This window comes from Dermacentor variabilis, unplaced genomic scaffold, assembly GCF_050947875.1.
Source record: "Dermacentor variabilis isolate Ectoservices unplaced genomic scaffold, ASM5094787v1 scaffold_12, whole genome shotgun sequence".
NCBI lineage: Eukaryota > Metazoa > Arthropoda > Arachnida > Ixodida > Ixodidae > Dermacentor > Dermacentor variabilis.
In genome coordinates, this window is record NW_027460280.1 from 5,528,749 (window position 1) to 5,543,577 (window position 14,829).

The following is a 14,829-nucleotide window of genomic DNA, read 5'->3' on the forward strand; positions in this document are numbered from 1 at the left end:
CACTTTGAGGTGGATGCGCCGACAATGATCCACACCGACGCCAGCAATGTGGGTCTAGGTGCCGTCCTTGTTCAGCGGCAAGACGGTGCTGAGCGAGTCATCGCTTACGCGAGTAGAACACTGTCACGTGCCGAGTCGAACTACTCCACCACAGAGAAGGAATGCTTGGCTGTAGTATGGGCCGTTACCAAGTTCCGCCCGTACATATATGGCCGCCCATTTCAAGTCATAAGTGACCATCATTCTCTCTGTTGGTTGACCAACATGAAAGATCCATGTGCACGTTTGGCACGCTGGAGCCTACGGCTTCAAGAGTACGACATGACAGTGGTCTATAAATCGCGAAGACAGCACTTACATGCTGACTGCCTTTCCAGATCACCGATCGAGTCGTCAGGCCGAGATGATGACGAATCCGCAGGCTTTTTAGGAGTTGTTGGTGCAGCTACCATCTCTCAACAACAGCAAGATGACCACGAGCTCGCTTCACTAATTGATTTCTTAGAAGGCCGCACCCAAACAAAACCAGATTGTTCTCAAGAAACTTGTCATCATTCTGCAAAACGAAACAGTGTTCTTTTTAAGAGGAACTTCTCTTCAACAGGGAAGAGATATCTACTGGTCATCCCTAAAACTCTCCGCAGTGAAATCTTGCAGGCCTGTCACGATGAAGCTACCTCGGGCCACCTAGGCTACACAAGAACATTAGCACGGATCAAAGAGAAATACTACTGGCCACGGCTCGCAGCACAGGTGAAGCACTACGTTCGAACGTGCCTTCACTGTCAGCGACGAAAAGTGCCACCTACGAAACCTGCCGGACTATTACATCCCGTTCGAGTGCCGGAAACACCGTTTGCACAAATTGGGATGGACCTTTTGGGCCCATTCCCAATATCAACTGCAGGAAATAAGTGGATCATAGTTGCGACAGATTACCGTACGCGTTATGCAGAAACCAAAGCACTTCCGAGCAGCACAGCAGCAGAAGCCGCGCAGTTCTTCATCGAAAACGTCGTCCTTAGGCACGGTGCTCCAGCGGTCATCGTAACCGACCGGGGAACCGCGTTCACGGCTGAACTTTTGCGAACTGTACTCACGCTCAGTGGCACAGCACACAGAAGGACGACAGCTTAGCACCCGCAAAGCAATGGACTTACGGAGCGCCTCAACAAGACTCTCGCAGACATGTTGTGCATGTATGTCGATGTGGAACACAAGAACTAGGACCAAATATTACCTTACGTAACGTTTGCTTACAATACGGCTCGGCAAGAAACAACAAGAATGACGCCATTCAGTCTCCTCCACGGTCGAGAAGTGACTACAATGCTGGATGCTATGCTTCCTCATGATTCCAGCGATTCCGAGACGGACGACGCAGATTTTACAAAGCGCGCCGAAGAAGCAAGACAGCTCGCACGCGTTCGCATAACTACCCAGCACCTCCACCAGTGTCGATATACGTAAAAAATGGGACTACATGCAGTGGTACCATTTGGCAAATCAAACAACCATGCACACATTAGGCACCCACCATTATCACTCCACATGTTACAACCACTGACACACACACCTGTCATGTTCTGGCTGTCACATATATTCGCTCATTTTTCTTCCACTATGTGTTTCATGAACCACCGGGTACACCCACCATTCACCCAGCATGCTCACCATTTCGCCACCGTTTACATGTCACTCGGTACGTACATGCAGTATTCACCCACCATTCCCACAGTTCACCCAGTATGTACCCACCATCCTTCCAGCACGCCCGGCATTCACCCACCATTTACACAGGTCACCCAGTAGTCCTCCCACCATCCACCCACTACACCCACCATTCACCCAGCCAACCCACCATTGAGATAAGTCACCCAGTATGTATGCCACCAATACATCCCACCATCTACCACTGTACCCACCATTCACCCAAGATACACACCATGAATTCCATCATACCACCATGTTTTCCATCATGCCCAGCATAAAATTCATGATGGGCAATGCTGGGATTTTCAATAGGCGAAACAAGGGTGCCCATTATACACGCTGCAGTTTATGACGTACATGGTGAGATTGGAAAGGGTGCTAGAAGGAATCAATATCGGGTTTAATTTCTTGCACAAACAGGCGGCCAAATATTTATTTATTTTCATACTCTCGGGACCCGAGGATATAACAGAGAGGAGTGTTCTAACAATAATTTGTTAATCGCAACATGAAAGGCGGCATAGTCTTCAATTGCAGCGACGGAGGCGGAAGGTCGTTCCAGTCAGTGGTTGTTTGCGGCAAAAAAGAGGCATGGCAAGTGTTAGTGCGGCATAAAGGAATTTTAACCTTGAGTTAATGGTCTATCCGTGAGGACACAATAGAGAGCTTTAGCTTGTCCGGAAAGCCGCCCCGTGGGCGTATTACCGGATTCCCGGTTACCGTTCTACCGGGTTGCCGGAGGAAAGCGAGCAACCGAGTTTTAGCATGCTTTCCGTGCGGCCGCACGCCCCAACGCCCACGTAGCTACGTTCTTAGCTCAGATTTACTGCCAAAAACTGACACTCAATCAGCCATGCTAAGTCGTGTTTTTTTCTTTATGGAGTAAGTAATTTGCTTGCTTTATTATTTGAGCGAAGCAATAAACAAACATTTGTCTTGCGTTTGCTACGCGCCAATGTAGCCAACATGAAGGCTTGCCAAGACAAGCCTGAGCCACGTCTGAACGCTGAGTGCTCCTTTGTGACCTACCCAGGCTATAAGCAAGAACTCTCGGTAATTTGTCTTTGAATTGTGCGCACAATTGTTTCTGCGTTCATCAGCGGTGCCGTATAGCGTACTTCACGACGAACTGCTGCTGCGATCTGTGCACTGGGACGAATTAGAAGATGTGCACTTGCTGCCAGTGGAACCACGGCGGGATCTTTGGAAGCATGGCCTGCTTAATTTGGATGCCATGGACAGCACGGTGTTCTACCGGTCGTTCAGGTTCGAGAAATCGGACCTGGACGATGTTCTGACCAGCCTACTGATTCCAGAAGAGGTAGAGAGCGCTCAAAGGGTTCGAGTTCCAGGCCGCGAGGCGCTGTGCATAACGCTGCGGCGTCTCGCCTATCTGAACCGCGTGTGTGATCTTGAGGTGTTCTTCAGCCGCCACAGTTCGGTGATATCGAGTGTGGTGTCTCAAGTTTTATCTCACATTGAATACTACTTTGGATACCTCCTAGCGGATCTCACGGAGCACAGGTGGCTCAACCTACAAAACCTCGAGCTGTTTCCCCACGTAAGAGCACGCTTTCAGCAGAAGTGTAAAATACACATCCTTCCTGTTCCCCCACCCCCACTTTCCTTTGTGCGTACTTTTTTTTTATTTAAGCGAAGCCACCTTTGTCCTTCCTTCGACGTTCCCGCGGGGATAGCCGAGAGCGTGCAGAATACACATGAGCAGAAGGCTAGAGGGGCAAAGGCGAGGCCAGGAAGCATGCCCTGTTTGGGGTCTCTTCAGTTAAAGGGAAAAAAATATGCATGGTCAGTTAGGCCAGCGACGAATTTTTTTTTACTGTTCTTAAAACGGGTAACGAAACGACCTAATCAACAACATTGGAAAATGCAACGTGGTAGCTTCTCGACGCAAGCAACTCTGGGACATATGGCTGAAGGCTTCAGGGTTTGACGAATGTGCTGTCGATGAGCAGAAGTATGCCTGCATACATCGCGAGTCGACGTCGTCGTGCCAATGCACAATGCGGCTTGTCCGCATGCCATATAGAACTAGAAGGATTACAGCTTCATAAGGTACGCCATGTTCTTTCTCAGCAAAGTAACCTGATAGCTTATGGATGTAAAGGAAAGCCTTGTTTTAAATTTCGCTTGTAGTAATCCCAAAAAACATTGCACTACAGCTTTTGCCTCCATACAGGATTTAACCAGCCGTATGAGACCGCTGCAGGTGCAAGGTGTGTGTCTTACGCTTGTACTGTCACCGTTGCTAACCCGTGTCGTACTATGGCGCGAACAGGCACACCACGTGATCAGTGTGGTCCTCACTTTCAACTTTGTAGTAATGAAATGAGTGAACAGCCTCTTTGCTCATGCAGTTTGCAAGGCGACACTACAAATGTATGAATGCTTCAAAGCAAGCGAATGTGGGTTTCATCTGGAGGTGCTTTATGGAATTTCAGAATTCGACACAGCTCTCATTTCATCGGAAATGAGAGCTGTGAGAGTATTAATTTTAATATGCGCACTGGGCAGTGCTAACTTAATGGACGGCAAGGAAATTGTATTTAGGGAAAGCTGAAATGTCCTGGCTGCCGAATTTCATGGACGAGGCCATTGGTGTAAACATTGTGCGCTGACACTTGAACACACCTTTACCTGCTTTCAGAGCTAGTGGTGGTAAGGATCATTGTTTTCACAAGGGGTAGTTAAATGCTAAACCTCACACAGTGTGCTCCATACTTTTCCATTACACGGCCCTTGCTCACACCCAGACCGTGACATCAAGGTGACACTCATGTGCAAGGTGCAGTCCAACACCTAAACAGTTGTGCCACGATGCAGTGCGCTGTGTGATGTGGTGACAGTACACAACTTCCCACTGGATACAAATTGTGCAGGACAACCTGCAATAAAACATCTCTCTGTGTATTCTTTCTACTGCGTAGACAAACACATTTTGCACCCAAGATAATGTTTAATATCATTTCAACACTGTCATACTTCACAAAACTGTGAACACCAAAATTTGGCACTAATTAATGGTCAGGCAGTGCCAGAATTAAAGGAAGATTTGCTTTAACTGATTGCCATAGCATGTGGGATATGCATGCTTTTTCACCTATGAGTGTGCTTGTATGGGTTTATGTTTAAGAGAGCGACGGAGAACCTTGCTTTATTCTGTTGTAGTGGTGCTAGAGTTTTGAAGTCATGTCAAAAGTCCAGGCAGTGACGTATGCTTGTTGCATCTTGAGCAGCAGTGCTCGCTGAGCAATGAAGTCTAATCTATGCTGTAAGGCATATATACACTCTTTAGGTGTGTGCACATGACGAGGAATGTAGTCACGAGCGCTCCCAGGTAATGTACCTTTATGTTGCATTTGTACATACCGGTCAAAGCATCACCCGGTGAGAAAGCGGTACATTGCTAGAGGAAAAAGAAGAATGAAAGGAAATGGTCTTGTTGCCATGGTAACTGGTACACAGTCCGCTCTCTTATCACGCACAGGACCAACGTGGATATTTCTGCCTGGTCAGTGGCAGGGTGGTATTCATTACTTGTGGAAAACAAAATAGTGAGCCAAGAAGATATTTACGTGTTTAAATGCAACAAACTTTTAGTCGTGAGTCAGCGCTCGTGTTTGTCTATTCTTCGTCCGTGTTTTTTAGTGCACGCTGTGTGTAATAGTTATGAAGAAGTGTGTTCTTTTTCTACTTCGCACGTAACCATGTGCAGATGACGAAGATTTGGCAAAAGAGCAGTCAAGTAAATTTGTTTGTTGCACACAAGTGCACGCATGAAACGACGCCACAACAGCGGACATTTCTACTATACAAGAATTGCCACCTCTGAGGTGACACACGTATGTTCAGAGATACATCTTCTGGCACGATTTCGAAACAGGGACATAATTAGCTCTTCCTGCAAGGCACGATGTCCACGCCTAAAGAGTCTATCTTACACTGTGGTCTAATCCTATTATGATCTTTTTCTCAATACGTTAAAGTTTCTTGCTATAGATAGCTGTTTACCGCTGTTTCTTTTTCTTTTTTTATCAGGCCATTCACAGGAAAGGCGCTCCACTGAAGAACTGCTGGGGTTTCGTTGATGGCACAGCGCGACGAAATTGCAGGCCGTCAGTTGGACAGCAGGATAATTTCTCTGGCCACAAACGGCATCACGTGCAAGAATATCAAGCCGTGATGTGCCCCAACGGCTTGGTATGCCAAATGGATGGACCATTTCATGGTCGGCGCCACGATGCTGGTGCGTGAAGTTGCGTCTAATTGCTTCTCTAATGCGTCATGGCGATTAGCTTCAATAACTCAAATACCTAATCTAGTATGGTAATATTAAATGTTATAATTGCTACCAAGCTGCCTATGCATCTCCTGCCCTGGCGTGTTCCGTATTTTCAGAAGCACTTTACACTTACAGGACCACTTACACCAAATATCAAACTGTACATGTTTGTGTTTTTCGATTTTCTTGCTTACTTAGGTATGTCTAACCGAGAATTAGAGGTCGTGAACCACCCCTCGCGCATTGGGAAAAAAGCACATTAAGCGGATAGCATACCTCCTCTGAACATTTCAGCTAAATTTTTCAGTCATGGACGACGCATGAAGTTCACAAGGTTGCAAGGTTACCTTTTTCACAAACAAATTGTTTTCAAACAGAGGCCTTCTGCTCACCCATTTCGAAGCTACCAGCACGTTGCATGCTTAATAGTGAAAATGTATACCCTAATAAGGTCCCTTAACTTTTCTTTAGCTCGCGCACTGCTTCTGTTTGTGCAAAACAAGTGCATTTGCATGAGTCTTTTTCTTCTGCTCTCGCAAGATCTGTAACCTTGTTTCAGGAATTCTGAAGAAGACGGCCCTCTACCGCAACCTGGAGAAAGTCGCCCAAGGCCATGAATACGTTATCTATGGCGACCCAGCCTATACACTCGGTGGACACTCGGAGTGGACACGGCAGCACCGCCGTGACGATGTCGCCTGACGTACCGCTGTTCATGCAGGTTCTCTGCGCATGCCTTAGTCTCATCGCTGGAGGCGCTGCGAAACCCTTCGACGCTGGAAACAACATGCTTCGCTACGATGCTGGCCAGCCACGACACTTCTGCGCAGGCGGATACTTCGGCCAGTTTGCTGACCTCACCAGCATCCAGGGGCATCGACACGTGAATGGTCTTTTCGACTCGCCATCTGGGGGCACGATGACGTCAGGACGCATGCCCAGAAGGGATCAGCTGTATGCTATAAAAGCATGCCCTTCGCCTACCAGCTTCAGTGGACACGGCAGCACCGCCGTGACGATGTCGCCTGACGTACCGCTGTTCATGCAGGTTCTCTGCGCATGCCTTAGTCTCATCGCTGGAGGCGCTGCGAAACCCTTCGACGCTGGAAACAACATGCTTCGCTACGATGCTGGCCAGCCACGACACTTCTGCGCAGGCGGATACTTCGGCCAGTTTGCTGACCTCACCAGCATCCAGGGGCATCGACACGTGAATGGTCTTTTCGACTCGCCATCTGGGGGCACGATGACGTCAGGACGCATGCCCAGAAGGGATCAGCTGTATGCTATAAAGGCATGCCCTTCGCCTACCAGCTTCAGTGGACACGGCAGCACCGCCGTGACGATGTCGCCTGACGTACCGCTGTTCATGCAGGTTGGTAACCGAAAATATGGCTTCCGTAGTGATGTTCTGGGTCTTATAGTGCTGCCGTGTCCACAGGCTGTCGTTGACTGTATAAGCGACTGTTTTTCTATTGCGGCCCTGTTGTTGAGTCTCTCTGGGGACGTGGAGAAAAATCCAGGTCCAATAACAGAAGTAATGTGCAGGGAAATGCTCCAAAACCAGAAAGACATTTTGTCTAAACTCACGGCGGTTCAAGACAAGCAAGACTCGTTTGAAACAAGAATACTAGACATGCAGAGTCGGATTCTTCTTATCGAGAGTAAGGTACAAAGCTTAGACGAGACTCGGAACAGGCTCGCAACTCTTGAGGGAATTGTAGCTGACCACAGCGTTGGAACATCTACTCTGGTCAAACATCTGGATGATCTGGATAATCGTTCACGACGAAATAATCTTATCATTAGAGGAATTAAAGAAGAGGACCACGAAAACGAAGAGACTCTATTAAGCAAAGTAAAGGACGAAATCTTCAGCGCTACTCTGAAAGTGAATGTATCTTCTATTGAACGAATTCATAGGTTAGGCAGGAGGATTTCTGGTAGAACTCGACCAGTTATCCTGAGGGTGGCAGACTATAGGGATAAAATGACAGTTTTGCAGAACTGCACAAAACTGAGAGACACAGATTACAGCGTAAGCGAAGATTTCTCTAAAAGAGTACAGGGAATAAGAAAAAAGCTATGGGCCTCGGCGAGTGAGGAGAAGAAGGCAGGAAAGAAGGTAAAGCTGCTTTTTGATAAATTAAAAGTAAACAATACGCTGTACAGCTGGAATGAAGAACTTGATGAAAGGTGCAAACTGCGAACTGATGCAGGAGCAAGTGATAATTGACGCATGCAGGGCCAACATGCTGGTTTCAAAATAATCAACGTAAATGCAAGAAGCCTGATAAACAAAGCGCATGCGCTTGAAGCTCTAGTTATTGATCATGCTCCTGACATTGCTGTAATCACTGAAACCTGGTTGCATAAAAATATTCTCGATAGCGATATCGCGCCACCCGGATATTCGCTGGTTAGGAGGGATCGAGATGGAAGAGGCGGAGGCGTGGCCGTTTTGGTGAAACGAAATATCATATTTTCCACTTTAGAAGTACCAGGAAATATTGAGGCTGTATGGATCACTACAAAATTGAATAATCGCACTGTATTCATCGGAGCGGTATACAGGCCTCCGAACTCCCCAGTAGAACACATTATGCTGCTAAGAGAATTCATGGAAACACACGTGAAAGAGCAAGATAGCATACTGTTACTAGGTGATTTTAATCTCCCGGCTATTGATTGGGATTCATATGTAGCCGGTGACACAGATGTTACATCTTCTGAGTTGTTCTTGGATCTAATATATTCATACAATTTAACCCAGCTTGTTAACCAATATACTAGGGAGTGTGCAACAAGGTCATCTGTACTTGATCTTATACTAATATCAAATGCTTTGACACCGCATGTGATTGACTGTCTTGTTGATGAAGGGCTATCTGACCACAAAATGATTATTCTGTCCATGAACATGTCATCGTACCCTTTGCACCAGGATTCAAGCATCCAATATCTAAACTTTCAAGCTGCTGATGATGTTAGCATCTTGGATTACCTAGAAAGGTCGTTTGATAACTTTATGTCTGTTTATGAATCCAATGGTGGCCCTGACGATCTCTGGGACTTTTTTTCCAAGGTTACGATGCATTGCATTACGCGATTTATCCCTATAAGCGTCAAAAAATGTAAACGAAATAACCCATGGATTACAAGGGAAATCATACATGTCAAACGGAGGATAAAAAGGAAACGAAAAGCTTGTTCTCGAGATCCTAGCGCCCAAAACAAGACTTTGCTTCATAACATGAAGCTCGACTTAAACCGTCTGATCAAGGAATCCAAGGAGAGATTCTTCAATGTAACACTGAAAAATTTCCTTCATAATGCACCTAGTAAATTTTGGAGATATGTGAACCCTTCTAAAAAACAACACAAAGACGAGGATGAAATGATTAACCAAGAACGCACAGAAAATTTCAATTCCTTTTTTTCCTCCGTGTTCACCAGTGATGATGGCACACTTCCGTACTTTCGTGACACCTCTGACCGTCCTTCAGCATCTGACCTTCTCATCAACGAGGCAGGAGTCCTGAACCTTCTTCTGAGCATTAACATTAAGAAATCCCCCGGCCCCGATGGCATCCCGAATGAGTTCCTATGTAGATATGCTCCATGGGTTGCTAAATATCTTACCATAGTCTTTCAATCTTCGCTCACCCAGGGAACATTTCCTACAGCCTGGAAGCAAGCTAAAATAATTCCAGTTCACAAAAGTGGGAGCACATCTGAGGTAGGAAACTACAGGCCTATTTCTCTTACGAGTACCTGCTCCAAGCTACTTGAGCATATAGTTTGTAAACATCTGTCTAATTACCTGGAAGCTTACGAGTTATTATCACCAGCACAACATGGCTTTCGCAAGAGGTTGTCTACAATAACGCAGCTTGTTCAAACCGTTCACGATCTTTCACAAACATTAAATTGCCGAGGACAGGTCGACCTAATTTTTTTAGACTTCGCCAAAGCGTTCGACAAAGTATCGCATCCTAAACTTCTCTTAAAAACGAATGAAATATTTAGAAATCCAAATATTACTAAGTGGCTTAAATCCTACCTTCAGTCTCGTGAGCAGTATGTTGAAATAAACAAAATTAAATCCATGCCCAAACCAGTTTTGTCTGGAGTACCCCAAGGCAGTGTCCTGGGTCCCCTTTTATTTCTTATATTTATTAATGATTTGCCTTCCGATATAACTGTTCCACTAAGGTTGTTTGCAGACGACTGCGTCATTTACAATAGGATCGGATCTTTAAGTGACCAGTTAGAACTTAACAACAATTTACAAAGAATATTAAAATGGTGTAATGAATGGCAAATGTCACTGAACCCAGTAAAATCAGTTTGTATGACCATAACAAGAAAGAAGGTGCCTTTGCGGTACAAATACAGCATAGGACCACAGGAACTAAAAAGAGTAACAGAATATAAATATCTAGGACTAATATTTACTCAAGATTTGAGATGGAATGCGCATATCAATCAGGTGTGTAGCAGAGCAAATAAAGTCTTATGGGGTCTCAGGCGAAGACTGTACAGCGCAACTCCTGAAGTGAAAAGCTTGGCATATAAGGTATTAGTAAGGCCAATTATTGAATACGCTAACATTGTATGGGACCCACACACTGTAACCAACCGTCATAAATTGGACAGAGTTCAACGACTCGCCTCCAGGTTCATATTTAATAAGTATCAGCGCGTGCACTCTCCTACTGAACTATGCAGACGCGCAAACCTCTCCGCTTTAGAACTAAGGACTAAGTTTGACCGGCTGAAATTTTTCTACCTAATTGTTCATAACCAGGTTAAACTTAATTTCACTGATTTCTGTATAATTTCACCAGATCAACGCTCCAGACACAAGCACAGTTTATACATACACCCGCCAGTTACACGGAATGATATATTCAAGTATAGTTTCTTTCCTAGGGCGATCAAGGAATGGAACGAATTACCCAATCCACTTGTCACATGTTCCTCTGTCAGTGCTTTTACTGCTGGTTTAGAGAATCTTATTTTTCCGGATATGACTGCATCATAGCATTTGTTTCTGATGCGCATATTACGAGTGTTTTGTCTTTGATCACTGCATGTCACTTTTTACAGATACTGCTATTGCATTATTTATTGTTCAACATGTACCGATATTATGTATATGTGTTGTTGTATTTCTATCCACTCCTGTAATGGTCCATCCTTGGACTGACAGTATAAATAAACAAACAAACAAACAAACACTCCGGCCTCTGCTCCTTAAGCCTTTTGGAGGTGCATCATTGCAGCCCTACGAGGCTCATTTCAACAAGCGCATGAGCACTGTGCGGCAGGCTGTAGAATGGGGGTTTGGCAAGGTGGCAGCGGACTTCGCATTCGTTGATTTCCACAAAAATAAAAAAAATGACTCACCAGAGGGTGGGGCGAATGTATAAAGTTGCAACACTGCTGTCCAACTGCGGTACTTGCATGTATGGCAGTCAAGTGTCTACATACTTTGGCATTGCACCACCCTCCTTCAGAGAATATCTGGTACCTTCCCAATAACTTGCCCGAGATAGTGTATTAGAGATTCGATTGCGCAACATTTTGACGGCACATACAGAATAGAAACGTACTACAGAGCGCTACTTGCACCTATCGTTTTATTCCCTTGTCAATGGAATAAATGGGGCAAGGTACTGGGTGGAGGGGGGTAGCGACTAAAAACAAAAAAAATTTACAAACATGGCCATCTACCAATGCCAAACCGGCTTTGTCATGTGATAATTTTTTCTGCAGTCAACATCCCAATAAAAGAACCAGGATACAAAATTTCAGATTAGCGCGTGAGGAAATCTATTTCCTTTGCCCTAAGGTAGGCTGATGGCATGCTCACGCACATACTTCCCAAACGCACAATCTCAGCGGCTTTGATTATCTCTTGCGTCATTTGGCTGCCATCTTTGCTCACAATCTTGCATTTCTTAAAGAATGGCCGACATACGCAATCTCTACAATGTATCCCAAGGTGTCCGGCTTGAAGGCAAGGTGTGCTTTTGAAAAGTTATAATCATGCTCTTTTAATCGTTCGTTCAAAAGCAGTCGCCAGACACCTTGGGATACATTGTAAAGATTGCAGATGTCGGCCATTCTTTAAGAAATGCAAGATTGTGAGCAGAGATGGCAGCCACGATTATTGTAAATATCCTATAAATATACGTCTGACTGTTTTTAACCCCGTAACATTTTCGGTGGAGGTTGTGGGATCATTATCAAGACGGATTTACGCAGCGGGCGCTCCTTCGCTGCATATACAATGCCAGCACAAGGCGAGGATGCTTCAGGCCCGTCGGCACCCACGCCCACCGTCATTCTAGCACAACCCCGCGACCCAGGAACCTTTTCTGGCACCGACGACACTGATGTTTAAGACTGGCTTCAACTATATGAGCGGGTGAGCTCCAGTAACCACTGCGATCAAACCATCATGCTCGCTAATTTGATATTTTACCTCGCGGGCGCGGCACGCGTCCGGTTCCAGACCCACAAGGAGGAACTTACCAGCTGGGACATTTGTAAACAGAAGCTGAAAGATTTGTTTGGCAAGTCTGTTGGACGTCAGCGCGCCGCCCAAAAAGACCTCGCTTCGCGTGTCCAGACGCGCACTGAATCCTACTTCACGTACATCCAGGACGTGGTCGCTCTGTGCCGCAAAGTGGATCCGAAGATATCCGAACCTGATAAAAGTTGCACATATCATTAAGGGCATAGCAGATGATGCCTTCCACCTCCTTGTTTTCAAGAATTCTTGCACTGTGCGAGCCAATATTACCGAATGCCAGCGGTTTGAAGAAGCCAAGAGTCGCCGCAATGCCCAGCCATTTCCCCGCCGGCATTTATAGCATGAGACCCTTTGCGTATTATGTTTTTTTGTGTTACTCTGTTTACTGTGTCGCTTTTCTTTGGACGTTTGTGTTCTGCATTGCCTGTGTTTCTGGACCTTGTGAAGCTGCTACAAAGCAGCTTTTAGTCCAGAAACCTTTGTTTCAAATGAAAATAAAGCTAAATTGAATTTAGGTAAGTGAATGTCGGCAAGTTACTGAAACATTCATAATCTGCAACACGAAAGTAGCAAGAAAGTTCTGAATGCCGTATGTTGCTTGTATTGTGTCCACAGAAATTGATTAGAATTAAGGTTCACAGGCGTGTTAACACAGAGAAGGTGGCATAGTAACATGTTAATCTGCAGAGGAAAACATAACTACTGATTCCAACATGACTTTCGCTAATGAGCTACTTCGTTCGTGCCCCGCATGTTAGTAACATCTGTGACATGCAAGGACTACAAGTTAGAGTGTTTTACATTTAGTTAATAATAATAATAATAATTGGGGTTTTACGTGCCAAAACCACTTTCTGATTATGAGGCACGCCATAGTGGAGGACTCCGGAAATTTTGACCACCTGGGGTTCTTTAACGTGCACCTAAATCTAAGCACACGGGTGTTTTCGCATTTCGCCCCCATCGAAATGCGGCCGCCGTGGCTTTTACATTTAGTTGTACAAACTCAAAATAAAGGGAAAAACCAGAGAACAAGAGATGGACTTCGCATATCATGAAAACTAAGCCTCCTGGCAACATAGCAGCATGAGAACGGACAAGAATACTCAGACAAATATTTTAATAGAGATGTAATTAACAGTGAAAATATTGCACTTCAAACTGCAATGCAGTGTACGCTTCACTGCCCTGCCTTTTTAAGAATTGTACCATGATTTCTATGGACAAAGCACTGAACACACGGCACAATAAACAATTCTTAAATAAACAGAACTAGAATAACAGTTGATGAACATAAAATTGAACTTGAAATGTGACTATCCATTCTCATGGCTTGAAAAAAATCACAGCAAAGATATTGTACTTCAAGCTGTGCAACACATTGTGCACTTAACTGCCGTCACATTCTAACGCAGTGCACCATGATCTGCGTGAACTGAGATTACGAAAAGAGAGGGGAAAAAATAGGCAGGGAATGAAAAATTGATGCATCGTGCATTCTGAAGACTAGGCCTCTTCAACACGTGAGCAAAGAACTGAACACTTACGATGAATCATAAATAATCTTTAAATAAGCAGAATTACAATAGCGTGGTTGACGAGCAACACGTTAATTAAACATAAAATGTGGCTATTGATTCTCGTGGCTTGAAAACATCACACCAACGGTATTGTACCTCAACCTGTGCAAGGTACTGTACTCTTTGCTGTCCTGTCCGTGCATTCTGAAAGTGTTCATCATGATCTGTATGAATTGAGACTCAGAAAAAAAATTGAACAAGAAATTGGGGCATCGTGCATTCTGAAGACTAGGCATCCTTAACAACACGTCAGCATCCAACAAATTCATTCCCAAATTTATTTTCTATGAAAGCCACCCAAAGCTGTGGTACACTAAGGCACTAAAGAGATTATAAGGCAGAAAAACAGCGCTTGTTTTGTGCTGCTAAGCTGAGAGCCTCGTCTAATGCGTGGCAGCGGTATTATACTGCTGAGAATTCCTGCCTGATTGCCCTGCGCAATGCTAAGCACAAATTTTTTGACTGCGATTTGACAAAATTGTTAAATGATAAACCGAGGAAATTTTGGAAGGTCGTCAACCATATTGAATCACGTTGTCACTCTAACGAATTCGGAGAAACCACTGTAGATCTCGAATGTGATAACACCTTTAACATCGTTTTAGCACATATTTGCCTACGCCACCGGCCAGAACTCCGTCTACTATGCCTACCATCACAATATTTCATGACGGAATTTTATCTTTGTTATA

At 44.9% G+C, this 14,829-nt stretch overlaps 1 protein-coding gene and 1 pseudogene across 1 annotated transcript; both read left to right on the plus strand.

Annotated features, from left to right (window-relative positions):
• The first annotated feature begins 1,623 nt into the window (after window positions 1-1,623).
• Window positions 1,624-11,560, plus strand: LOC142566216 (uncharacterized; annotated as a pseudogene).
• LOC142566173 (uncharacterized) lies at window positions 6,801-8,249 on the plus strand. Its single transcript, XM_075677030.1, has one exon. The coding sequence runs from the start codon at window positions 6,801-6,803 to the stop codon at window positions 8,247-8,249; it is 1,449 nt and encodes a 482-aa protein (XP_075533145.1).
• Window positions 11,561-14,829: the final 3,269 nt, after the last annotated feature.

What these genes read in the sequence shown, in the direction of transcription:
- LOC142566173 (XM_075677030.1), top strand. Translation starts at nt 6,801, where the DNA reads ATGCTTCGCTACGATGCTGGCCAGCCACGACACTTCTGCGCAGGCGGA.